This window comes from Adiantum capillus-veneris, chromosome 10 (genome assembly GCF_014529385.1).
Source record: "Adiantum capillus-veneris isolate H3 chromosome 10, ASM1452938v2, whole genome shotgun sequence".
NCBI lineage: Eukaryota > Viridiplantae > Streptophyta > Polypodiopsida > Polypodiales > Pteridaceae > Adiantum > Adiantum capillus-veneris.
In genome coordinates this window covers 93,245,549-93,272,216 of record NC_140940.1, presented here as the reverse complement: position 1 = coordinate 93,272,216, position 26,668 = coordinate 93,245,549, and the positions used below count along the sequence as shown (strand labels likewise).

Sequence of the window (26,668 nt, the reverse complement as noted above, 5' to 3'; positions counted from 1 at the left end):
CATAGGTGACATATCTTGGCCCTTGCTGGCACCCCTCGAAATCGGCCAATCTCGATCTGGTGCTAATGTGAGGATGTGCGTATTTGCCCAATAGCGTATCGTATCCCACGAGATAAGTGCGTATCCATGTATGCAGGCCTAGTCACAAAGCCGTCCTCCGTGAGATGGAGAAGATGCTCTTTGTACAAGGCCATCTTCGTTCCCAACTCCTGTGTCGGCTGTATCCATGTGCTCTTGGTATCTAGCTGATCAGATCCTGGCATATGAGTCATGAGCTCTGTCCGCGTGAGAGACACGGAGGGTGCATCTAGGGACTATTGAAACGGAGGCAATCTATCCATGCTGAAACCATGTGACTGAAACCATGCTATCATCTGTCCATACCAACATGTTGTATCTCCTTGTAGCGCTAGTTGTCGAGATGACTCCAGGGCAAGCCGAGCATATCTGTCCCTGGGGAGATCCCATAAATTGTTGATAAAGGATACTGATTTAGTCAATGCCTCGACCACGAAGGGGGGAGGGGGGGGGGGGGGGGGCGGCTAGCTCGGCTCGGATAATCTCATGCGGCACTGAGGCCTTAGCCCGAATGATCTGAGCAATCATAGAGACCAGAGGCCTCTCCATACATCTCCATCCATCTGTGTTGCCAGATCTCTCATGATGGTCTACTGAGGGTCCCCATACCTGAACTCCGTAGAGCATAGCTGAGGTCACTAGAGTGTCAAAAAGCCATAGCTTTTTTTGTGGTTCCTGAAACTGAACCTGCGAACACATCCTCTCCAGTCCTCCCAAGGCTGCATATGCTCTCGTCAGTCTAGTCCCTGATGCTCTCCTCAGTGAAAACACCGATCCACCGAAAACTACCCCAAGATAGGTATATGCATCTGTGTACTCCACAGTCTCCCGGCCAGACGTAAATGTGGGTGCTGACCTCCGAACCCACTGTGGTGTGGTGTTGAACACCATAACCTTGGTTTTCCCAAGGTTGACAGACAATCCACTGTCATGAGCAAATGTATTCAAAGCATCTAAATGACACTACATCCCCTCTGGAGGGTCAGAAATCAACACAATATCATCAGCATATAATAACAACGGAATCCATGTCCCTGCTAGCTGAGCCCCTCTATCTCCCTGATGCTCTGCATAGTCTGAAAACTTGTCCACATACATCCCAAAAAGAGTCGGAGATAGGGGGACATCCCTGCTTCACTCCAATAGTGGAGTGGACCATGTCAGACATTTCCTCAGTAGTGCGTACCCGCCCCATCACTATCCTGTAAAAAGCAAGAATACCCCATATCAGCTCTATACGCACACCCATGTTCTGTAGTCTGCGTATAAGTCCCTGCCAACTGTGCTCCTCTATCACCATCTGAAACCGACCCGTAGGGCGGTAGACTTTGGCTTTCACCCGAAATTCTTTACTTTAGACACACACAAAGAGAACTTTGGAAAGGTAACCTGCGACGGGAATTAACACTTTAAGCACAAACACGGCTCAGAAGCTAGAATGCTCCGAGAAGACGTCGACAACCTGTAGGCCCCAAAATTGGCGCTCCTTTCGGTATTTCTTTACTTTAAGAGGGTAAATTATAAGAAGAGTCCTGGGAATCTTTATCTGTATTGAGCTAGACACCACCTGTTCTGGCGAAATTTCGAAAGCATAACAGTCCCAAAACTTACCCGGAACCAATTCCCTTGCTGGAACTCGCTTCCATTGACATAAACCCTCTCATTTCTGCCCAAAAATAGTAGATTCAGCATGCTGTATTTACTGGTTTTTGCCCTATTTTCAGACCTAAATAGTCTCTGAATTGTCCTCTAACAGTGGGGCACTGTTCCCAATGGTTCTGGCATCCGTATGGCTGAAAAATAGTCCAAATTCAGCACATAACCAGCGCTGAAAACGCACCTATACGGTGAGGTTATCAGTGCCTGCTTTTACTAGCAGTTAGCTACTTCTGTTCCTGCTCAGAGAGGCTCTTGCCTCAGCAAAAACACATATGACCACAGAGCTGTACATGAGTCAAATGAAGAGCCCTCTTGAGGGGCATCATATCACCCTCACCAGTGCCTGCTTTTACTAGCAGTTAGCTACTTCTGTTCCTGCTCAGAGAGGCTCTTGCCTCAGCAAAAACACATATGACCACAGAGCTGTACATGAGTCAAATGAAGAGCCCTCTTGAGGGGCATCATATTACTACACATAGGAGAGAGAGAGAGAGAGAGCAATGTAGGGTGTGCAGGACATGACTTCTTGCACTATACTGTACATGAGAGGGAAAGCTTGCAATCAATAGCTCTTAACCTGTGACAATCTTGCAAATGAGGCCTTCCCAGTTAGAAATCGAGCGCCCTCCTCTTCTGCATGAGGAAAGTGCACTAGAAAGTGCCACTTGGCTTATTTACAGGCAATTTCCCGCTTAAAAATCTCCCAACTGATTGCCCAGTTGACTTTGCAGCAGAGTTCTAAAATGTTCCCCTTGTCATTCTGGATGACGCAACAAATTTTATGCTCCAAAATAGCAGTTCCCTAAATTTTAGGGGATGCTTCCGTTGGACTCCCACTGGTAATTTGACCATCTATCCCCACTAGAACCACATCCGAAAATGCAATGTAGCCCAGCTGTCGGGTACTTTCCTTTGGTGACCCCACCTTGGCATTGTGCCTTTATTGAGTTCACTTCCTAGTATCCACCAACTTGCTAAGTGCGACGGGGGGACCTACATGATCTTGAACTGGGCCTAGACATCCTTTTACTATACGAGTTCCAGTGCCGACCAACTTCCCATCTGCGGGTGAAACTACCATTTTGGCCATACAATGTCCGACCATTTGCAACTTCAAAAAGAGGGTCTCAAAAATTAAACAAGAATCATTGGAAAGAAACCAACAACTAAGGTTAGCAGTTGCCACGTTCTCGTGACATACCGACCTCTTGAAATCGCAAACATCCTCGATTGCATACCATGAATACACGCCACTCATGATTTTGTGTTGTTAGCACTCTTTTATCATCGCATGTATCCGCAAGAAAGGTCGTAACATATAGATACAAATGACTTAATGAGACCTTCATACTTTTGTCATTTCTATCTATTACACTGAATTCATATGTACATTTGATGTGCTAGCTCTATCATTACCCCTCCTTTGCACACGTTGGGTTGGGACATAAGTAAGCTGTAACCCAAAGGCTTCAAGGTAAATCTGCAATACATTTGGTGACTCTGACAGTTCATGCTCGTCCATCCACTTTGCATCCATAGGTGGATAGTTTTTGAACTTCACCAAGTAGTGTCTTGCAACTTGTCCTTTAACTTTTCTCTCCTTATGTGCCAAAACTTGCTCAGGTCCCAGGATCTCATCAAGTTCCTCAACTTCTGGCTGATTCTCATCTAGCATATCTTCTGGCACATCACCCACGAAGGGTCTTAGAAGACTCATTAGACAATTACATCTTCCACGCATTAGACAATTTTATCCTGTAAGCCACATCGCTGATCTTATCAAGCACTTGAAAAGGCCCTAGTAGTGCATACTGAGCTTAGGGAACAACTATTCCTTGCCCTGCATCTTCTTTAACCTTGCCTTCTCAAACCTTAACAGAACCCAATCACCACGTGATAACAATAATTCACGATGGTGACGATCAACAATCTTTTCTGCTTTGCTCAAGTCTTCTCCAAGGCACCTTTTGAGAATTGTTGTACGCATACTCAAGCATAGGCAAATACTGTTCCCACTTTCCCTTATTATCTGACACATAGCATTTCAACAGATCCAAGACAATAGAATTAGCTTCTTCTGACTGTCCATCAGTTTGTGCATGAGACGAAGACTAGAACTTGAGCGTAGTGCCCATGTTCTCATACAATCCTCTCCAAAACAAACTTGTCATGCGAAGATCACGATCACTGACAATCGATTGTGACATACCATGGTACTTGAACACATTGTACATGAATAAGCGTGCCATCTGATCAATTTTATCTTGTTCCTAATAGGGATAAAATGGGCCTGCTTGCTGAACTGCAAATAATGGTTCATATACCATCATTCCCTGTTAGCGTTCTTGGAAGATCAAAGATAAAGTCCATAGCAATGCTTTCTCATGGCTTATCCGGAATCGGCAGTGGTTGTAACAACCCTGGTGCCTTTTGCTTGTCAAACTTGACCTTTTGACAAATCAGGTATGCTCGCATAAAGGCATCCACATCTCTTCTCAAAGTAGGCCAATAAAAGAACGTCTCTACCGCTTTAACTGTCGCATCAATACCATGATGCTCTGCATACAGTGGGACATGACTTTCTACCATGACCTTATGTCGCAATGGCCTAGTGACACAAAGTCTGCCATGCATCATCATAAAATCATCTCTGAGGAGGTAGTGCTCGTGATGTTGCCCCTCTTGCAACTGTTCAAAAATCCTTGCGAAGTCTTCACCAGTAGCATATTGTTCCTTCATGTCATCAAGCTCATGATGATAAGGAATTGACACAACTGAAATTTGTGGCTTTCTGGATAACGCATCAGCCACAACATTCTTTTGCTTTCCACATGCATGATTTGGAAGTGAAACATAGAAAGATGTTTGCCCATCGCATATGCTTTTTGGATAGCTTTGACTGTGTCAAGAAGTATCACAAGGTTTGATGGTCTGGCTGGACAACAAAATCAGCACCTAAGAGCTGGTGCTTCCAACTAGAAAGCGCATGAATCACGGCCAAGAGATCTTTCAGACTTGCATAGTCTTCTCTGGCCCTTGCAAAATTGGACTTTCATAAGCTACTACCTGTCCATCTTGCATTAGCACTGCTCCGATGCTACCGCCACACGCGTCACACTGGACCACAAATGACTTCCTGTGATCTTGCAAAACAATTACTGGATCTGAAGTCACTTTCCTTTAAGAAACTAAATGCTGAAATCTCTTTTTGGGTCCATCTGAAAGTGACCTCTTTCTTTTGTAAAGTGTGAAGAGGTGATGCTATCTCTACAAAATTCCTGATAAACCTTCTACAGCAGGAACACAATCCCAAGAAGCTTCTGACATCATGCAAAGTCTTCAAGCCTGGCCAATGTCTTAATAGCTTCGACCTTTGCGGGATCCAGTATGACACCATCCGTTGACACTATGTGGCCAAGAAACTGGATCTCTTCCAAGAAGAATTCACTTTTCTTAGGATTGACAAGTGCTCTTGGAACACAATGGTCAAGTGACGCCTATGCTCCTCTTCATTCTTCGAATAGACTATTATGTCATCGAAGAATGTACCAACAAGCTGTTGATGCGAGTGGAAAATCCAATCCATCATCCTGTTGAACATGGTAGGAGCATTTGCTAGACTAAACGGCATCACTAGGAACTCATAAAGACCAAATGTCGTTCTAAACGCAGTCTTGTGCACATCCTTTGGCCTTATACGAATTTGATGGTACCCACTCTTAAGGTCTATCCTGCTGAAAATTGTAGCACCCTCCAAATGATCGAGAATATCATCAATCCTTGGAATAGGAAACCTATTCTTGATGGTATTCTTATTCAACGCACGGTAATCAATACACATGCGCCATGAGCCATCCTTTTTCTGTACTAGGAGCACTGGGGAGTAAAGGGGTGAAGAACTAGGCTAGATCAGCCCCTTCTCTAATAACTCCTCAACCTGACCCATAATCTCTTTCTGTTGCGCCGCACTAACCCTGTAGGGAGGTCTATTTGGTGGGCTACACCCTGGCACCAAATCTATCCGATGGTCTTCAGATCTCTCTGGCGGCAATTGCGACGGTAATGAATCAGAAAAACAGTCACGAAACTCTCGCAAAAATGCTGACCTTTCTTTATCTAACACAGATAAATTTGAGTGACAATTATATGAGACATCACCTGCAAAAATCAAGTACACAGAAAGATGATTCTTTATTACAGAAGTGATAGCCGAAGCAGATACAATAGGGATAGACTCCCCTTTGAGCTTTAAATCCAAAACATAAGTTTTGCCCCTACGCTGAAGGGTGATCGTCTTGTCAAAGGAATCTAGCACGCCATGTACTCTGAACATCCATGGAATTCCAAGTAGCTCTGCATAACTCGCTGGCATCCACTTTATCCCATGCTCTGCATAACTCTCTGGCATCTGTATTGGACTTGTCACCCACCATATCTGGCACCAAACCTACCGTGGGTTTAGGCTTCTTGCCTTTCTGGTCCTCTTTATCATCCGATTCAGCTGGTCTTTTCCTTTGTGGACAATTTGTAGAAAAGTGACCAGGCTGCTCGCATATAAAGTATCTATTTTCAACCATTAGGACCTTCTTTTCCTCGAGTGGCTTACACACAAAAGGCTTCCTTTTCTGTTTCTTTGCTTGCGCTCCAGAAGTCCCGGCTGAGTCCTTATCCTTGTTGGCCTTTTCTGACCCCTGTGACGCTTTAGGAGCCGTTTTCACAAAGGGTTTCTTCACTGAATTTTTCTTCTGCTGCCCTCCTTTTTCGTTGCTCGGAAACCCACTGTCCTCTCCTTTCAACAAGGCAAGACCAGTGTTAGCAAGTTCCATGAGCTGGGTGAGGGTAGCCACTTTGTTCTTGGTACAATAGTCTCAAAGCCCTTTAGGCAGCCCACAACAATACTTCTCTATTTGCTCTGTCAATGGCACAAATCTGTAGGAGGTTATTGAAAGTAACGCTTTACAAAACCTCCGATTCTACTCCAGCAAGCTCTTGCAAGTAGCCGAAGTAAGCTGGTGCCAATCTCTCATGACGTCGGCTTCAAATTCATTTGATAGCCAAGCAGATGCAAACATTTACTTGAATTAGACCCAAGTGGCGGGTGCCTGACCTTGCATTAACAATGTCGTCCACCATGTAAGCGCATTGTCTTTCAAGAAAGCGGCAACTTTCCTGACCTTGGAGGCCTTTGTAAAATTCCCTCCTGCATAAGCTATATCAAACTGTTGGAGGAAAGTAAGGGCCTTTGGCTTATCCTCAAAGCCGCTGAAGCCTGAAAGTGCTAAACTTTATAGCTACACCACCTTCTTTGTAAGCTTTCGGCTTTTCGAGTGCCCCCAAATTGTCATAAGGAATTGTCTGCAACATGGGCACTGTGGTAGGAATCATCGGCGCATCTTGGCCATTGACATTTTGTGTCAAAGGTGCCATATCTTGTTACTGTCCAGAAAAATCAGCCATGCCAAAATGACCCTGTGGCACCCCAAACTTGCCCTGGTTGCTCTGAAAGCCTTGCTGCATGCTGATGCTACCATACATGGGGTTTGGCATCATGCCTTGCATACCCCCAAACATTGTTCCTGGCATGTACAGCTGGCTTCCAGGCGCATAACCAGCCATACTTTGGAACACAGATCCACCCCCGAAATACCCAGGATGTACCGTGGGAGGTGGGAAAACTTGATGCATTGCCTGGCAACCAATTCCCTGTTCATTCAAGATAGCATGCTGGCTCTAAAAGGTGGCGGGCTGAACTGGCATAGCCTATGGAATACGCGACCTAACCGCCTGTTCAAGGACGGGAGGAACCTGTTTTGGAGCCCCCAACTCCGCAACATGCGAGTGTTCCCTATCCTACTGCGACGCATGAAGTACTTGGGCTTGAGCCTCAACAAGCTCTGTTTGCGGTGTAGGTTGCCTATTTTGCTGTGGCACTGGTGGCGCTTGCAAGAACTCCATAAACCTTGGGTTCTGTACCAGTCGCAAAAACACATTCACCGCGGCAACTAACTGAGTCCTGAACGCATCATCCTCAAGTTTCCGAGTCATAAAGCCATGTACTGGAGGAGCATTCTCATTAGGAAAAGAAAAAGGTGCAGATAGGGGTGGCCGTGAACTCTCGCCATAGGAATTTCCTGTCTGTCCTTCGAAGAGGAGCCCTCTTCCATACTGCCTTTCCCTTTGTCGGCCATAGTGTAATCCCGCGTTCCTGTACTCTGTGTCTTTAGCCAAAACAATCGAGGCTCACTTCTTGAGGAAAAAGTGATCTATATCCCGGCAATGGAACCATGAAACCGGCCTGTATGGCGGTAGACTTTGGCTCACCCCCGAAATTCTTTACTTTAGACACACACAGCGAGAACTTTGGAAAGGTAACCTACGACGGGAATTAATACTTAAAGCACACACACAGGGCTGCTGGACTCCCACTGGTCATCTGACCATCTATCCCCATTGGGACTGCATCCAAAAATGCAATGTAGCCCAGCTGTCGGGTACTTTCCTTTGGTGACCCCACCTTGGCATTGTGCCTTTATTGAGTTCACTTCCTAGTATCCACCAACTTGCTAAGTGCGAGGGGGGGGGGGGAGACCTACATGATCTTGAACTAAGCCTAGACATCCTTTTACTATACGAGTTTCAGTGCCGACCAACTTCCCGTCTGCAGGTGAAACTACCGTTCACATTGGCCATACAATGTCCGACCATTTGCAACTTCAAAAAGAGGGTCTCAAAAATTAAACAAAAATCATTGAAAAGAAATCAACAACTAAGGTTAGGAGTTGCCACGTCCTCGTGACACCATCCTCTCAATGTAGTCAACAATCTCATCCACATACATGCCAAATAGTGTAGGAGATAGCGGGCAGCTGTGTTTCACCCCAATAGTGGAGTGAACCAATTCAAAAATCCCCTCTAGAGTGCGTACATGCCCTACTACTGACTTGTATAGAGCCATGATCCCCCAAATCAACTCTTTTGGAACCCCCATCTCTTACAGTCTGTGCATCAACCTAGCTTTGGGCACTGTATTGAAGGCTTTGCGGAAGTCCACAAAGCAACAATAGAGCCGTCTTCCACGTGATCTCCCCTCCTCAATAATGACTGTGAGCGTCAGGATACGATCAAGAGTAGAGAAACCTCTTTTGAAACCTGTCTGTCCTCCTGCCTTTACACCCTCTCTCTTTGCCCATCTACTCAACTGCTGCTCAAGGATGGATGCGTACAACCGTGCCAATGTGTGTCCGATCATGATAGTGCGTAGTTCCCAAGCTCCATAGGGTCCCGTGACTTGAAGATAAGTACAATCGTGGACAAACTCAAAGTATCAAGTAGAAGCACATGGCACAGTTGAACATCAGTGCTAGAAGCTTTGCAAGAAAATCTTTGGCATGTATAAAATGCTCTGCTACCAGGCCATCCTGATCATATGCTCTCCTAGTCTTCATCCTGTCAATGGATGTCTTTACCATCTTGGCGGTAAAGAAAGCACATTTGTGTGGGCATAGCTCTAGCGGATCTGGAAGAGGTGGCTGTGTCGGGACGGTATAGAGAGATGATGCATACTGATCCCATACCTCTGTAGAAGTGATGACTGGTGGGGGGGAGTGCTCATGGAAGAGTCTCCATGCCTTGCCTGAATCCTGGCTCAAAAACAACCGTTATAAATCCTGCTCTAGCCGAGCTAGAAATGCCCTCTTCTTTCGTCGTACCAAATGCCGAGAAGCAATTTGTGACTGCCTGTGAGTAATGACACCTAGAAGTACCTCCCTCTGAAGTCGGGCTCTCGTCTCTCGGCACTCCTCATCATACCAACTATTTTGGGGTGTGATCCCAGAACATCGACGTTGCCGAGGCTTAATACGGGATTATGCCTCTGTAATTGCATCCTGTAGTGTCTCTGTCAATATATAAGTGAGCTCCCCTAAAGGTCTCCCCGGATCCTCTGTGCATAAGCTTCTGTAGATACCATCTATGTAGAGAGAATCAATCTCTGAAGTAGAAGTGTATCGGGTATGCATAGGCGTCTGTGCCAGTCGAGCTGTGTTGAACTGGAATGAGACGGTAAACGTGAGGAGAGCATGATCTATTGCAATCCCAATAGGCTTGGGCTTGACTGTAAAGTCCTGAGTAGAGGGTATGACACTGGGCTGAGCCAAAACATAATCCACTTTGCTGGCCCTTTGTCTATGAGAAAAGCAAGAAAACCCACTCGACGCTGGAAATCTCTGAAGGCCATTCAAGATGGCCAATCCATATGCAGTCCCCAAATTTGTCAGATATCCTCCATATCCAGTGTGCTCTTCATCTTGCGAACAATAGGTCAGCCCCATATCACTGACATCCACTTCTCTCGACATTTCCTCTGAGGTATCGTAGAAAGCTGTCTGAGACTGGCCCGTCCTGGCATTAAAGTCTCCCAAAAGAATAACATCTCCATCCCTAGAGAACTCCCATATGTCCTCATCCAATATCATGTAGGGTGACTCCCCCTTGGGTGATGCATAATGAGATGTGCTGGGGGAGAAATAGCATATTGCAATGTAGAGTGGCCTCCCTATCTCTGCTCTCACTCTGACCCACATATATATGGCCTGCTCATCCCTCCAAACAATATGAATGAGGGGTTGCAGATCCTCCTTGAACAGAACTGCCACACCTCTTGATCCCCGTCCTCTATGTGTTGATCATCTTGCCTACAAGTAGTCTCCCAATGGTATCCCGTCACTCTAGGTAATGTGCCGCCAGGAGTCTGAGTCGTTTTCGAGTAAAAAATAATGTCTCGTCCCTTAAAGCTATCCTCAAATGCGCCTACATCTAGCTTCATTGATCCGTTACAATTCCATGCTGCCATTTTAAGGTTGGTCCCATAGGTCTCGCACCGTCATGCGGTGCGTTTTTCCAACACCACTACTCTCCCTCCCTTGTAGAAAGCTATTTTCCCTTTTTCCCTCGCCGCCTTAATCTCTAGCATCAGTTCTTGCATGTGTGCTACCTGTGTTAGAGAGAAATTAAATGAAATGTTATATTAACGTCTTCAAAAGGACAAAATGACCTATGAGACCAAAAAGTTACAGCACGGTGACTCTGATACAATGTTTGAGAGAGAGAGAGAGAGAGAGAGAGAGAGAGAGAGAGAGAGAGAGAGAGAGGAAATGAAATGTTATATTAACGTCTTCAAAAGGCCAAACTGACCTATGAGACCAGAAAGTTACAATGCGGTGTATCTGATACAAAGTCAGATTAACAAAATAAATTAAACTAGGATAACAAAATATAAATAGTGCGGAATCTAAAATAAGCTGATAGGTGTGAAAGGTGAAAGGCGTGAAATGTGTGAACTAAGCAGTACAATGTGTAGACAATATGGGAGGGAAGTAGAGGCCCGTCTTCATAGAGATCCATCTTCATCTACACTCTAGACGACGAAAAAGTATGGCTTGAATCCTTTGCTGTAGCCTCCTTCAAAACTGTGTAGCTCCTCTTCTCCATCGAGGTTGTCTAGATCTCCCTAGCTCCAATGCTCGGTCTATGAGAATGCCAATAGTGCGGGCAAACCTCTCCACTGTTGGCTGCTCCTTTGTCTGTTCTTCTGGGTGTACAATATCTAGTGTAAAGAAATCTGTGATCTGTCTCTGGGGTTGTCTCTCTTCAACTCTCCTTAGTAAAGTTTCTCTATGCCTGTGTAACTCAAGTAGATATAGCCCAAGAGATCTCTGATCCTCATAACTCATGACCCTAGATAGAGGCCCAAAACCTTCTCTGAATAGACAATGAAAACGGCCTTGTATCTCATAATACACTGTGCAATGACATATGTAATGTATCTCTGTCTCTAGCTCTAGATGGCATAAGCGGCATATCCTGCTATCTGCTGGTGTCCCTCTGAATTTCCAGTCTCAATCTCGAGCTGATGTGAGGACGTGCGTATCTGGCCAATGGCACAACGCAAACCATAAGAAAGATGCGTGTCCATATAGCTAGGTCGAATCACAAACCCATCCCCCGTGAGGTGGAGAAGATGCTCTCTATAGAAAGCCATCTTTGTGCCCAACTCCTATATTGGCTCTATCCAAGTCCTCCTCATGTCCAGCTGGATCAGATCCTGACGAATGAGTCTATTAATCTCTACCCGCGTCAGAGACCTTAAGGGTGCGGGTGCCTATAGAGAGTATTGAAAAGGAGGCAGCCTGTCCATGGTGAAACCATGTGTCTGAAACCATGATGCCATCTGTGCATACCAGCATGATGTATCCCCATTAAGAGCTAATTGTCTAGAGGACTCTAGAGCCACCCTGGCATATCTGTCTCTGGTAGTATCCCAAAGACTGTGTACAAAGGAGATTGATCTAGTAAGCGCCTCAATCTCCATAGGGGGGGCAGCTAATTCCGCGCGAATGATATCATGCGGTATGGAAACCTCGGCTCTAATCAGCCGAGAGATCATAGATACCAGGGGCTTCTCCATACGCCTCCAACCATCCTGGCCTATAGAAGGTCCCCAAACTTGCACCCCATATAACATAGTAGAGGCAACCAAAGTATCAAAGAGCCATAAATTTGTCCTAGGTTCCTGGAACTGAACCTGCGAACACATCCTCTCCATTCCTCCCAGAGCCGCACCGGCTCTAGTTAGTCTAGTCTCTGCTGCTCTTCTCAAAGAAAATCTCGGCCCAGTAAAGACTACCCCCAGGTAAGTGTATGCATCTGTATACTCCACAATCTTCTGACCATATTTGAAAGTAGGTACTGATCTCCTGACCCATTGCGGTGTGGTGTTAAACACCATTACCTTGGTTTTACCTAGGTTTACACACAATCCACTATCCTCTGCAAAACTGCGTAGTGCATCCAAATGTCGTTGCATACCTTCTGGTGAGTCAGATATCAGCACAATATCATCAGCATATAGCAACAATGGGATCCACGTCCCTGTTAGCTAGGCACCCCTGTCACCCTCTCTATCAATGTAATCAGACACCTCATCAACATACATACCAAATAGAGTAGGAGACAATGGGCAGCCCTGTTTCACTCCAGTAGTAGAGTGAACTTATTCAGTTACCTCTTCCGGAGTGCGTACATGTCCCATCACTGATCTGTACAAAGCCATATCCCCCAAATCACCTCTATGGGCACCCCCATCTCCTGTAGTCTGCGCATCAATCGAGCTGTTGGTACCATGTCAAATGCTTTGCGAAAATCTACAAAGCTACAATAGATCCGTCTCCCATGTGCTTTGCCCTCCTCAATGATGGCCCTGAGTGTCAGAATATGATCAAGAGTGGAGAACCCCCTCCTGAAGCCGGCCTAACCCTTTGCTCGTACACCCTCGCCCTGTGCCCAATTACTCAAGTGTTGCTCCATAATAGATGCATACAACCATGCCAATGTGTGTCCAACTATAATAGTGCTGTAGTTCACAAGCTCTGTAGGGTCACCAGCCTCGAGGATGGGCACAATATTAGACAACCTCCAAGTCTCAGGTAACTCCTCACACATGCATGATTGAACAACACTGCGAGAACCTCCATCAGCATATCCGTGGCATGTATAAAGTGCTCCGCTACTAGACCGTCATGATCATATGCCTTCCCGGTCCTCATCCTGTCAATGGCCCTTTGTACCATCTCAGATGTAAAGAAAGTGCTCATAGCTTGGGAAGGCTTGGTAGGGTCTGGAAGGGTTCCTGTCTAGGAACCGTATATAATGATGTCGCATATTGGCCCCACATATCAGGTGAAGTAATCACTGGGGGAGGGGAGTGCTCATGGAGAGAGAAATGAAATGCAATGTTATATTAACATCTTCAAAAGGCCAGAGTGACCTATGGGACCAGAACGTTACAAGGTGGTGGATCTGATACAAAGTCAGAGTAACAAAATAACAACAATACAAAACAAAGATATATACTATGGGATCCTGGACTGGTCGATGTGAACCAAGCAAAAATGGGCGGCTTGCTGGGATCGTTGAATCACAGGAGATATAGCATCAGTCGTTGGCGGATCTCATCAATCTCCTCCATGGTTAGTAGTCTGGCCAGAGTGCTCCGAATCTTCTGACGTAGCCTCCGTCGATGCTGTGTAGTCCTCCGCAGTCGTGGGCGCCTGGATTTCCCCAGTTCAGTCACTCGATCGATCAGTGTGCCTCTGGTGTGAGACGAGAGGGAGCTCTGCTGTGGGCGTGTCTGCTTTGAAGAAGTATGTGATCCGTCTTTGAGACTAGCTAGCCTCGCCACTCATTAGGCTATCCCTGTGTCTGCACAGCTTGAGCAAGAACAAACCCAGGCATCTCTGGTCCTCGTATCCCATGACTCTTGAGAGTGGTCCAAAACCCTCATTGAACAAGCAATGGAAGTGGCCTCGTATCTCGTAGTAAACGGGGCAGCGGCATGTGTAGTGCAACTCTGTCTCAGGCTCCATGTCACACAAGGGGCATGTCCTGGCCTCTGCTGGTACTTCGCTGTATCTCCCAGTCTCAATCCGCGGCTAGTGAGAAGATGTGCGTAACTGGCCAATAGCACATCGTATCCCATTAGACAAGTGGGTGTCCATGATCCATGTCCTCCTGGTGTCTAGCTGGGTCAGGTCTTGGCGGATGAGCTTGGTGATCTCTGACTGTGTAAAAGTGAGACGCTGTATCTCCCAGTCTCAATCCGCGGCTAGTGAGAAGATGTGCGTAACTGGCCAATAGCACATCGTATCCCATTAGACAAGTGGGTGTCCATGTATCTGGGTCTCGTCACAAAACCATCCTCCGTAAGCTGGAGAAGATGGTCTCTGTAAAAATCCATCTTCGTGCCCAATTCCTGTGCTGGCTGTATCCATGGCATCCTGGTGTCTAGCTGGGTCAGGTCTTGGCGGATGAGCTTGGTGATCTCTGACTGTGTAAAAGTGAGAGATGGTGCATCCAATGAGTACTGGAATGGTGGCAACCTGTCTATGCTAAACCCATGCGCCTGAAACCATGATGCCATCTCCCCATACCAGCATGCTGTATCTCCTTGCATGGCTAACTGTCGAGAGGACTCAAGTGCATTGCGAGCATATCTGTCTCTAGGAAGTTCCCATGTGCGGTTTATGAAGGAGACTGATCTGGTGAGCGCCTCAACCACTAGTGCAGGGGTCGCTCACTAGATGCGATAATATGCAGTAATGGTTGTAGTTCCTCTCTAAATAGCACTACTACTCCTCCTGAACCTCTGCTCCCATGCTCAGATCTCACATTTGTCCTGTGAGCTGTCTCCCATCTGTATCCCATCACATGTGGCATTACCTGTCCAGGGACTTGATGAGTCTCTGAGAAGAATATAATATCCTTGTCTTTGAAACTGTCCTCAAATGCACCCACGTCCAACCTCATAGACCCATTACAATTCCAGGTAGCCATCTTCAGTGTGGTCCCATAGGTCTTGCACCGTCATGCAGTGCGTCGCTCTAAAATCACCACCCGGTTATCTCTGTAAAAGGCTATCTTTCCCTTCTCCCTTGCCGCTATAATCTCTGGCATTACCTCTCTCATATGTGCGAGCTGTGAGAGAGTCATGTCATCCCCGAGGAAAATACCTGTCTTTTTGAGAGTAGGCCTCTTCCTCAAGAATTCCTTCTTCTCTTCCAACGAGTGGAAGCGTAGTATGAGAGCTCTCGCCTTTGAAGACTCTCCCGTGCCATCACTTTTCTTACCTACCCTCCATGCCTTTGTGTGCAAAGGCTTCTCCATCCCCATCATCGATGTAAGGCTTGTAACCTCTTTCTCCACATTGTTTATGTCCTTGAGACCGGTCACTCTCACATGCAGTGCTCGCATCCGCCTTCTTTGTTCCTCTTCAAGGGTCATGTTGATAAGCGTCGGTGTACAAGGAGTTTCTTGACCTTTCCCTTTCTTGGCGACCTCAATCCATTTTTCGGCCTCGTCCGCCTTTTTCTGTGTCCTTGTTATCATCTCCGCCCATGAAGATGTCTTTGCCACACTCAGTTTCTCTTCCTCTGTGATCATCCTTACCTGTTCCTTGATTTCCTTGATTTCATCTATTATCGAGGGCTGAAATTCGCCTTCCTCTTGCCCACTGCTTACTCTATCAGCAAGCTCCTGTTTAAGGGCTGAGACTTCTTTTTTGAGTGTCCGTATCTCGGCGTTTGGGTTCTCCTGTTTGAGGGCTAAGACTTCTTCTTTGAGCGTCTGTATTTCTGCGTTAAGGCTCTCTTTCTCCTTCTTCCACTGTGCGCCTTCATTGAAGACCATCTGAAGGAGGTTGGCCTTCTCCTTCCACCACCCTTCCATCTCTATTTTCCACTCCTTCATTTCCCTCTCCATTTGCGCCATCCGCTTGTTCGTGAGCATGAAGGTTGCCTTTGCTTGCCACTTGCAAACAGGTGAGACATTGACGGCTTCCGTGTCCTGTGCAGGGTCTTGTGCAGGGGAGATTGCTTCCATGTTTTGTCGTTCAAGAGATGTATCGGGCTCACTTACCATTTCGCACACAGAATTTTCGTTGAATCCTACGCGTATGATTTCCCGTATGATGCCTAGCTGAGCTACGCGTATGATGACCCTCCTACGCCTAATGAGTAAAAGGAGTAAAAGCGCCTACCTGAGTGAATGATGTTGCCGCCTACGCGTATGATGATGCCGCCCGTGCGCTCTTGCCGCGAGAGAAATGAAATGAAATGTTATATTAACGTCTTCAAAAGGCCAAAATGACCTATGAGACCAATCAGTTACAAAATAGTGAATCTAATACCATGTCTGGGTACAAAAGAACTAGAAAAGAACTAGAAGTGGAACAAAATACTACTACTACTACTACAATCTAAAACTACGTGGGTGTAGCAGCTGATACAATAGGTACCCGGTAAACTGGATGTAACAGTGTGTGAAACAAAGATGGAAGAAATGGTGAGGATCCATCCTCATCTGCACTCTGGATGTCGAGAGAGTATGGCTCGAATCTTCTGTTGTAGTCTCCGTCGATGCTGTGTAGCTCCTCTCCTCAGTCGCGGTCGTCTGTATCTCTGTAGCTCCAATGCTCGGTCGATGAGAGTGCCAGTAGTGGTCGAATGAGTGTGGGACGAGCTCTGCAGTGGTGGCTGCTCCTCTGGCTGTCCCATATCTAGTGAAAAGAAATCTGTAATGTGTCTCTGGGACTGCCTCTCTCTAGCTCTCCCCAGTAAAGAGAGAGAGAGAGAGAGAGAGAGAGAGAGAGAGAGAGAGAGAGAGAGAGAGAGAGAGAGAGAGAGAGAGAGAAAATGAAATGAAATGTTATATTAACGTCTTCAAAAGGCCAAAATGACCTATGAGACCAATCAGTTACAAAATAGTGAATCTAATACCATGTCTGGGTAGAAAAGAACTAGAAAAGAACTAGAAAAGAACTAGAAGTGGAACAAAATACTACTACTACTACTACAATCTAAAACTACGTGGGTGTAGCAGCTGATACAATAGGTACCCGGTAAACTGGATGTAACAGTGTGTGAAACAAAGATGGAAGAAATGGTGAGGATCCATCCTCATCTGCACTCTGGATGTCGAGAGAGTATGGCTCGAATCTTCTGTTGTAGTCTCCGTCGATGCTGTGTAGCTCCTCTCCTCAGTCGCGGTCGTCTGTATCTCTGTAGCTCCAATGCTCGGTCGATGAGAGTGCCAATAGTGGTCGAATGAGTGTGGGACGAGCTCTGCAGTGGTGGCTGCTCCTCTGGCTGTCCCATATCTAGTGAAAAGAAATCTGTAATGTGTCTCTGGGACTGCCTCTCTCTAGCTCTCCCCAGTAAAGTGTCTCTATACCTGTGTAACTCAAGTAGATATAGTCCAAGACATCTCTGATCCTCATAACTCATGACCCTAGATAGAGGACCAAAACCCTCTCTGAATAAGCAGTGGAAACGTCCCCGTATCTCATAGAACACTGTGCAATGACATATGTAGTGCAACTCTGTCTCTGGCTCTCTCTGGCATAATCGGCATATCCTGCTGTCTGCTGGTATCCCTCTGAATCTACCAGTCTCAATCTCGAGCTGATGTGAGGATGTGCGTATCTGACCAATGGCACAACGCAAACCATGAGACATATGGGTGTCCATGTAGCTGGGTCGAATCACAAACCCATCTCCTGTGAGGTGGAGAAGATGCTCTCTATAGAAAGCCATCTTCGTGCTCAACTCCTGAGGCGGCTCTATCCATGTCCTCCTGGTGTCGAGCTGGATCAGGTCCTGACGAATGAGTCTAGTGATCTCCACCCGTGTAAGAGACAGCGAGGGTGCCTGAAGAGAATACTGGAAAGGGGGCAACCTGTCCATGGTGAAGCCATGCGTCTGAAACCATGAATTCATCTGTGCATACCAGCATGAAGTGTCCCCCTGTAGAGCTAACTGTCTGGAAGACTCAAGGGCCAGTCTAGCATATCTGTCTCTAGTAGTATCCCATAGGCTGTGCACAAAGGACACTGATCTGGTAAGCGCCTCAATCTCCATGGGGGGGGCAGCTAGCTCTGCTCGAATGATCGCGTGAGGTACGGAGGCCTTGGCTCTAATCAATCGGGAGATCATAGATACCAAGGGCCTCTCCATACCTCTCCAACCATCCTGGCCTACAGAAGGTCCCCATACCTGTACCCCATACATCATAGCTGAGGCTACTAAAGTATCAAAGAGCCATAACTTTGTCCGAGGTTCCTGGAACTGAACCTGCGAACACATCCTCTCCAAGCCTCCCAAGGCCGCATAAGCTCTGGTCAGTCTAGTCTCTGCTGCTCTCCCCAAAGAAAACCTCGGCCCAGTGAAGACTATCCCAAGGTAAGTGTATGCATCTGTATACTCCACAATCTCTTGACCATACGTGAAGGTCGGTGCCGATCTCCTGATCCACTGCGGTGTGGTGTTAAACACCATGACCTTGGTTTTACCAAGGTTTACAGACAATCCACTATCCTCTGCAAAACTGTGTAATGCATCCAACTGTCGCTGCATACCCTCTGGTGAGTCAGAGATCAAGACAATATCATCAGCATATAACAACAATGGGATCCACGTCCCTGCCAGCTGGGCACCTCTATCACCCTCTCTGTCAATGTAATCAGACACCTCATCAACATACATACCAAATAGAGTAGGAGACAATGGGCAACCCTGTTTCACCCCGATAGTGGAGTGAACTAAGTCAGATATCCCCTCTGGGGTGCGTACATGTCCCATCACTGATCTGTATAAAGCCATAATCCCCCAAATCAACACTGTGGGCACCCCCATCTCCTGCAGTCTGCGCATCAGTCGAGCTCTCGGTACCATGTCAAATGCTTTGCGGAAATCCACAAAGCTACAATAAATCCGTCTCCCATGTGACCTGCCCTCCTCAATGATAGCTCTGAGTGTCAGAATATGGTCAAGAGTGGAGAAACCCCTCCTGAAACCTGCCTGTCCCTTTGCCCGTACACCCTCATCCTCTGCCCAGTTACTCAACTGCTGCTCAATAATGGATGCATACAATCGTGCCAGTGTGTGTCCAACCATAATAGTGCGGTAATTTCCAGGCTCTGTAGGATCACCTGCCTTGAATATAGGCACAATAGTAGACAACCTCCAAGTCTCAGGTAATCCCTCACACATGGCACGATTGAACAACACTACAAGAACCTCCATCAGCATATCCCTAGCATGTATAAAGTGCTCCGCTACTAGACCGTCATGATTGTAAGCCCTCCTGGTCCTCATCCTGTCAATGGCTCTCTTTACCATCTCAGTGGTAAAGAAGGTGCTCGTAGGTGGACATGGCTCTGTAGGATTTGGAAGGGGATCCTGCCCAGGAACCGTATATAACGATGTCGCATACTGGCCCCACACATCAGGAGAAGTAATCACTGGGGGAGGGGAGTGCTCATGGAAGAGTCGCCATGCCTCGCCTGAGTCTCTACTCAAGAACAACTGATACAAGTCTCGCTCCATCTGGGCCAAGTAAGCTCGTTTCTTCTTTCGCACAAGGCGCCGGAAAGCAATCCGCGACTGTCTGTAGGTGATGACTCCTAAATGAAGATCCCTCTGAAGCTGGGCTCTCATCTCTCTGCACTCCTCATCATACCAACTATTCTGGGGCATGCTCCCAGAATGTCGCCTCCGATCCGGTTGAGTGTGTGGGCATGCCTCTGATGCTGCATCATGTAGTGTCTCAGTCAGTAAAGTAGTGCACTCCTCTACTGAGAGGCCTGGAGCAACTGTGCATAGACGATCCCAGATCGCCTCTGTATAAACTGAGTCAGTCTCTGGTGTAAATGTATAACGGGTGTGTGACCTGCCTCCTGATTTCTGGGCTGTACTAAACTGAAAAGATACGGACAGTGTCAAGAGAGCATGATCCACTGCTACGCCCACTGGTCTGGCTCCCACTGTGAAATCCTGAATACAAGGAATAAAGCTCGGCTGTGTCATAACATAGTCCACTATACTGGCCCCATGTCTGTGTGGAAAGCATGTGAAGCCTGCTGCTCCAGGAAACCGCTGTAAGCCATTAAGTATGGCTAGCCCATGTGTAGTCGTCATCTCCGTGAGGTATCTCCCATACTCAGTCTGCTCTCTGTCATGTGAGCATCTGTCAAACCCCAGCTCACCCACATCCAACTCTCTAAGCATCTCATCTGAAGTGTCGTAGAAGACTGTCTGACAGTTGCCCGTTCGAGCATTGAAGTCTCCTAGGAGGATGATATCACCATCCCTAGAAAACTCCCATATATCATCATCTAGAATTGAGAAAGGCGACTGCCCTCTGGATACAGCATATACTGACGTACTGGGGGGGAAGTAACATATAGCAATATATAGAAATCGACCTGTGTCAGCTCTCAGCCTCACCCACATGTATCCAGCCTGATCATCTCTCCGTACAATATGTAGTAGTGGCTGTAGCTCCTCCCTAAACAACACCGCTACTCCTCCTGAACCTCTACTCCCATGCTCAGATCTCGTGACTGTTCTGTGGGCTGTCTCCCATTTGTATCCCACCACATGTGGCAACAGTTGGCCAGGGGCCTGGTGAGTCTCTGAAAAGAAAACAATGTCCTTGTCTCTGAAACTGTCCTCAAAGGCACCAACATCCAACCTCATAGACCCATTACAATTCCAAGTCGCCATCCTCAATGTGGTCCCATAGGTCTCGCACCGTCATGTAGAGCGCCGCTCTACAATCACCACCCGACCATCTCTGTAAAAGGCCATCTTCCCCTTCTCCCTTGCCGCTTGAATCTCGGGAATTACTTCTCTCATATGCGCAAGTTGTGAGAGAGTGAGGTCATCGCCTAAGAAAATACCTGTCTTCTTGAGAGTAGGTCTCTTCCTCAAGAATTCCGAGAGAGAGAGAGAGAGAGAGAGCGGGAGCGTAGGGGCAGCGTGTGCGGGTGCGTAGGGGCAACGGGTGCGGGGCGGGAGATAGAGAGACTCACCTGCGGGTGCGGGTACACAGGGGCAGAGCGCGTGGGGAGGGCGAGAGAGATTCAGAGGCAGGTCCTGTCGTGCTCGCGAACGGGCGCGCGCGCGCGCGCGCGAGAGAGAGAGAGAGAGAGAGAGAGAGAGAGAAGAAGGAGAGAGTTTTACCGTCGTAGGAAACTATCCCAAGAGACCTTAAAGATCTAGCCGACGAGGAGTTGAACTCAAGACCTGTTATTCAAGAGGGAAATGGCATAACCAATCTACCACACTTGGGTGATAGAAAGGTTATACCATTTTTCTCTTTTTATTGGCACACACCCACACCCACACACACACACCTGAGAAGAAGAGAGTTTTAACATCGTAGGAAACCATTCCAAGAGACCTTAGAGATCTAGCCGACGAGGAGTTGAACTCAAGACCTGTTATTCAAGAGGGAAATGGCATAACCAATCTACCACACTTGGGTGATAGAATGGTTATACCATTTTCCTCTTTTTATTGGCACGCATCCACACCCACACCCACACACACACACACCCGAGAAGAAGAGAGAGAGAGAGAGAGAGAGAGAGAGAGAGAGAGAGAGAGAGAGATGAAATGCAATGATCATTTACATCCATAGAAGGCCTTGAAGACCTATGAGAAAAGAAATATTGTCATCATATGATCCGAATGTCTAATACAAAAAAAGGAAGAGAGAGACCTTGTCTTCCAAACTCATCAATATCTGCCACAACCACATTTTCTATCTTGATGCTTATATTTGAGATCATGTTGACATGTGCATCAACATAGTTTGGTGCAACAATTAAAGGGGGGTCATTAATAGCTCTGACATAGATTGGCAGGTTCTTAGTCGATTTCACGTCTTGCAAATAATAGACATCATACATTGTAGACATGTTTTCTGCTGTGTTTGAGGAGCTGGCATTTAGATAATCATCCCCTGCACCCCTGCATTCAAAAGAGCTCAACCCTTGAAACAAATGAACTAGTGAATTATCAAAATTTTCAAAGATCTAAATTCTTGTTCCTTCCTACCCACAATAAATTCAACTACCTTGGAAAGATTATGGTCTTTATATGAAGTGAAAAAGCTTCAGATTTATGGCACTGTTTTGTCTGTGAATTCAGTAAAAGTGAACATGCCATGTACCTTAAGAAGGTCATACACTCAGAAAAAATGCTTAGTGTTTGAAGCATACTGTGTCTTACCCTCTAAGGTTAAGTTTTTCATTAGAAGACTGACACTTGCATGCTGGCAATGTCAGATCTTCTAGATAGAGCCCCTTCTCCCCCCCACCCGGGGCTGCGGAGGGAAAAGCAACACGTTTTCTCCAGTTGTCATTATGTACTCTTCTTGGAGGTGGCTTTGTGAAAATCTATGAGACCTCACTTGGTATTGAAGGATAATGAGTTTATACAGGTGAAGCCATGGAAATCTTTGAGGACTATAGATGCAACTACATATTTTTTGTTCTTTGGAGAAACAAATAGTTTATTCGACTAAATTCCGCAATAGATTGAACATGAACGAGAAAAACTTACCCAACATAATATACATCTCTCAAGGCTCTGTTCACTGGTTGCAACATGCCAAAAATCATCAAGGTTTTTGAGTTATTTCCTGAGATTGTGACGTTTGAGTTTATTAGAGATAACAGAATTCCATTTAGGACTGATAACTTCACTTTAATGAGAGCTTTTCTTTTGTTGAACTGCACTCGAAAACCTTGCAAACTTTCCAACAAAAGAAATAGTTATGAGTGGGAGAATCTTGTTTAAATGAACTCCATGAAATACTTAGAAAGGCACAAAATTTTGACTATCTCAGAGTAAAGCTAAAGTATTCTTTCGGTTTTTTTAGACACAAGAAATGCCTGTGAAGAGCATGCCCAAGTCCTTTGCCTTAGGCCAAGTGTTGCAAAAGTTACAAAATGTGGCAAGGGACAAACGGCCTTCAATGAGTCCATAGTCCTAACATCACTTTAAATCAAGAGCCTTGGTGCTCAAGCTTTTATATCTCTATTTCTAGTCCTACTGGCTGGAACATTGGACAATGGGGCTGGGCAGTGGGAGCTGGAGCAGCCACAATGGAGAAGAAAGAAAGAAAGAAATCTTTTTAACGTCTATGTGAGACCCAAGGTAGTTAGGTACGTAGTGTTCGGTACAAATCGGTACAAATCGGTTAGTAAGGTAGTACAGAATGGATTGAGTTTTTAGGTACGTAAAAATTCGTACTTTTTTTCACAAAGCCTAAAACTGAGAGTACTTCATACATTTGGGTGAAAGCATGTTAACCTGTCATGCTTTTTCATGTCCCGGACAATGCTAACTAGCACAATTTTGACATATGCTAACTAGTACAATAACTTGAGCTACATCTCCAAGATCTATGACATATGATATATCAATAGAAAGCACTTGAAACAAGGAATCCAAATGTACAACCTCCGATAAATTTTGATATTATTTGTAAAAAATTTACCGGACGCCCAACTTTTCGAAGATGTGCTAACTTGAAACTGCTAACTAGCACAAAAAGCGCGAAAGGTTAACATGCTTCCACCCATTTATATATGAATTCACCAAGACTTTTAATAAAGACTAGCAAATCAACAATAGACCATTACAAATGCCAAAAACTAGAGTCCATGAGTCTAACCGAACAATGAAAACACAAAGCTGAGTTTAGCTAACCAATGTCTACAACCAAATAGTGTCGATGTGTGCTGTCATGGTCACATAAAACTAAGAGCATCAAAATAGATACATAATGAATCATGATAATCCAAGAGTGAAGTCTGAAGTCCCGACTCTAATAAGTAAGTACAAACTGCACACTGCACTCAAAGTTGGCACTTGCAAGAGAGGAGCACACACTACACTATACCTGTATCTCTGCCAAAACCAATCGCTCTCAGCCGCAACAAGGCGTTTTTTGAAAAGAGGCCTAATCGACTGAAATAGAGCAGCCAAAAAAAAAAGGTACAAATCCTTTCCGTACTATACGGATCCATACTGTACGAATAGACTCCGTACGTACATACGGATGCAACCTTGGTGGGGCCGAAATCAACCTTTGAGACAAATCAAGTATACATGTGTGTATGTCCTCTGTCTATCGGAAAAGACAAAAAAGTTTAGATTAGTACATTAAAAAAAAAAGAGAGGACGTCTGGTGGATGATGAGATCTATGGGGATGGATGGAGCTCTAGTACTAGGGATATGTGCATGTCTTTATGGCGAGGGTAGTACAACCATGCAAATGCATCAATCTAGCTAGCTCCATCTTGTACTAATGGGGGGTGTAAAATGTAGTACATGGGAAGGTCAGGAGCAAGGGCTGCCCAGATGAATGCCTCTGGGCGAGCCATTATCTAGGCTCGTCTCTCCTCACCAGCTCGATGTGCCTGACTCCGTATCTCCTCGATCTGTCTGTAGTGGAGTCGGGGGGCCCAACCTCTAGTAACCCGCGGGCGTCGTCTAGCCCAGCTCGCCTCAGCTTGTTAAAGGGTCACTCCCCTCGATGGGTTTGGGAGTGGAAGGGGTATAGCTCTCTGAAAGAAATTTGTAACTTGTGACAATTCCCCCCCCCCCCCCCCCCCCCCCCGTCTCTGTAGGTGGTTGAGTGTCCTTGTGCCTCTATATCTTAGCAAGTAGCGAACTAGCTGTCTCTGATCTCTAGAGCGCACAATATCTCGGAAGGTAGACTGCCCTCTGAATAGGGCTCATATCGGCCTCTGATATCAGCATAAGCTTTGCATCTGCAAACAAAATGCTCCTCACTCTCCACTTCCTCTGTGCATACTCTACACTCTCTCTCCTCCCCGGGAATGTCATGAGCTCGCCCGACCTCGATCTCTAATCTGTGTGATGACACTCTGGGCTGGCCAATTGCTACCCGTGAGCTGTTTGGCATATAGGTGTCCATATAGCGTGGTCGCTACCACGTTGTATGAACCAGTCCTCCAGTATGGTAAGAAAATGGTCTCTATAGTGTGACATCTTCCGTCGGAGGGGAGATGTGATCCAAGTCTGTCTGATATAGAGCTGCCAGAGATTCTGTTGGATCACTACGTTTCTCTCACTACTTGAGAGATAAGGTTGAGGGGAGTCGGGGTCGTACAAGAAAGGTGGCAAACTCTCTAGGTCAAGGCCATGTGATCCGAACCATGCTCTAATCTGTGTGTACCATGCTCTGTCGTATCCAGCCTCTGATATCTGTATAGCTAACTCAGATACTCGTCGTGTGACTGTCGAGGGAGCTCTGTCACTTTGTGGATGAAGCAGACCGTGTAAAAAAAGCGCCTCCACTACCATGGGGGGTGGTAAGCTTTGCCCTGATGATGTCTAGTGGCACTGTGTGTTTGCCTTGAAACAGGCAAGAAATCATATAGATCTTGGCCTCTCCATCCGTGCCCACTGGCTATTTGTCAATCTGGGTGCCCACACTACTGCTCCATACATCAGGGCTGGAGTGACTAATGTGTCGAATAGCCAGATCTTCGTGCGGGGATTCTAAAAATGTGCATGATGGCATCTCTGCTCTAGCATAGCCAATGCTGCATATCCTATGGTGAATCTATCAGTGACGGCATGTGCCATGGAGAAGGGTCTCTGTCTGCTGGTGAAAGTGACTCCCAGTTAGATGTAGGAGGTGACCACCTCTATTGGTCCTGCTACTGTAAATGTTGTTGCTTGTCGGACTGGCTCTGGAGGTGTCGAAGATCATGATCTTGGTTTTCTCAAGATTTACTGTGAGTCCCCTGTTTGTACAAAACTCGTCCAAAGCTCTCAGATGGCTCCGTAGGCCCACTGGTGACTCTAAGGTTAGTACAATGTCATCAACATATAGCATAATGTGGACTGTGGTACCTGCTAGGTCCGCTCCTGCACCTCTCGCTCGTAGGATGTAGTCGGAGATCTCATTGATGTAGAGTCCAAAGAGGGTTGGGGAGAGGGGGCATCCTTGCTTAACACCAATGGTGCTAGCAATAGACTCTGACATACCGCCTGGGCAGCGAACTGTCCCAGTCACTCTCTCATAGAGAGCATAGATTGTCCACATTATCTCCAAAGGTATCCCTAAACTCTGAAGTCGTCCAAAGAGCCTCTCCCATGGGACGGTGTCAAACAGTGTGCAGAAATTTACAAAGTAGCAATAAAGCCTCTTCTTCCGCACCTTTACCCAATCAATGAGGTAGCACAGAAAGAAGATGTAGTCGATAATGGAGAAGGTCTGCTTGAACCCTGTCTGACTAGGAGCCCGTAGTCCCTCAGCCTCCGCGTCAGGGTGGTCTCGTACGGTCTCGTACGTTTTGTACACGTACGACGATGTGCGGTACTAAACGAACTAAAAAAAATTATGATGTACGATGACGTTATGTACGTTCAAAATAAAAAAAAACAAATAATTCTTAAGCCTAAGGCTTAGGCCTTAAAGAAACTTGACATTTAGACAGATTACAATTATGAGAGCTTGAGAGGGAGAGACGATGGAGAACTTGTCACTTGA

General features: G+C 46.3%; 1 protein-coding gene across 1 annotated transcript in view; it reads right to left on the bottom strand.

Moving 5' to 3' along the window:
- Positions 1–26,668, bottom strand: part of LOC147449245 (protein GAMETE EXPRESSED 2-like) — a 153,158-nt gene that overhangs the window by 6,761 nt on the left and 119,729 nt on the right. The window contains exons 8-9 of the mRNA XM_086521534.1: positions 22,698–22,889; positions 21,853–22,103 (exon numbers count right to left, since the gene is read on the bottom strand). Coding sequence (XP_086377660.1) covers positions 21,853–22,103; positions 22,698–22,889 — 443 coding nt within the window. The remainder of the gene's footprint in view (positions 1–21,852; positions 22,104–22,697; positions 22,890–26,668) is intronic.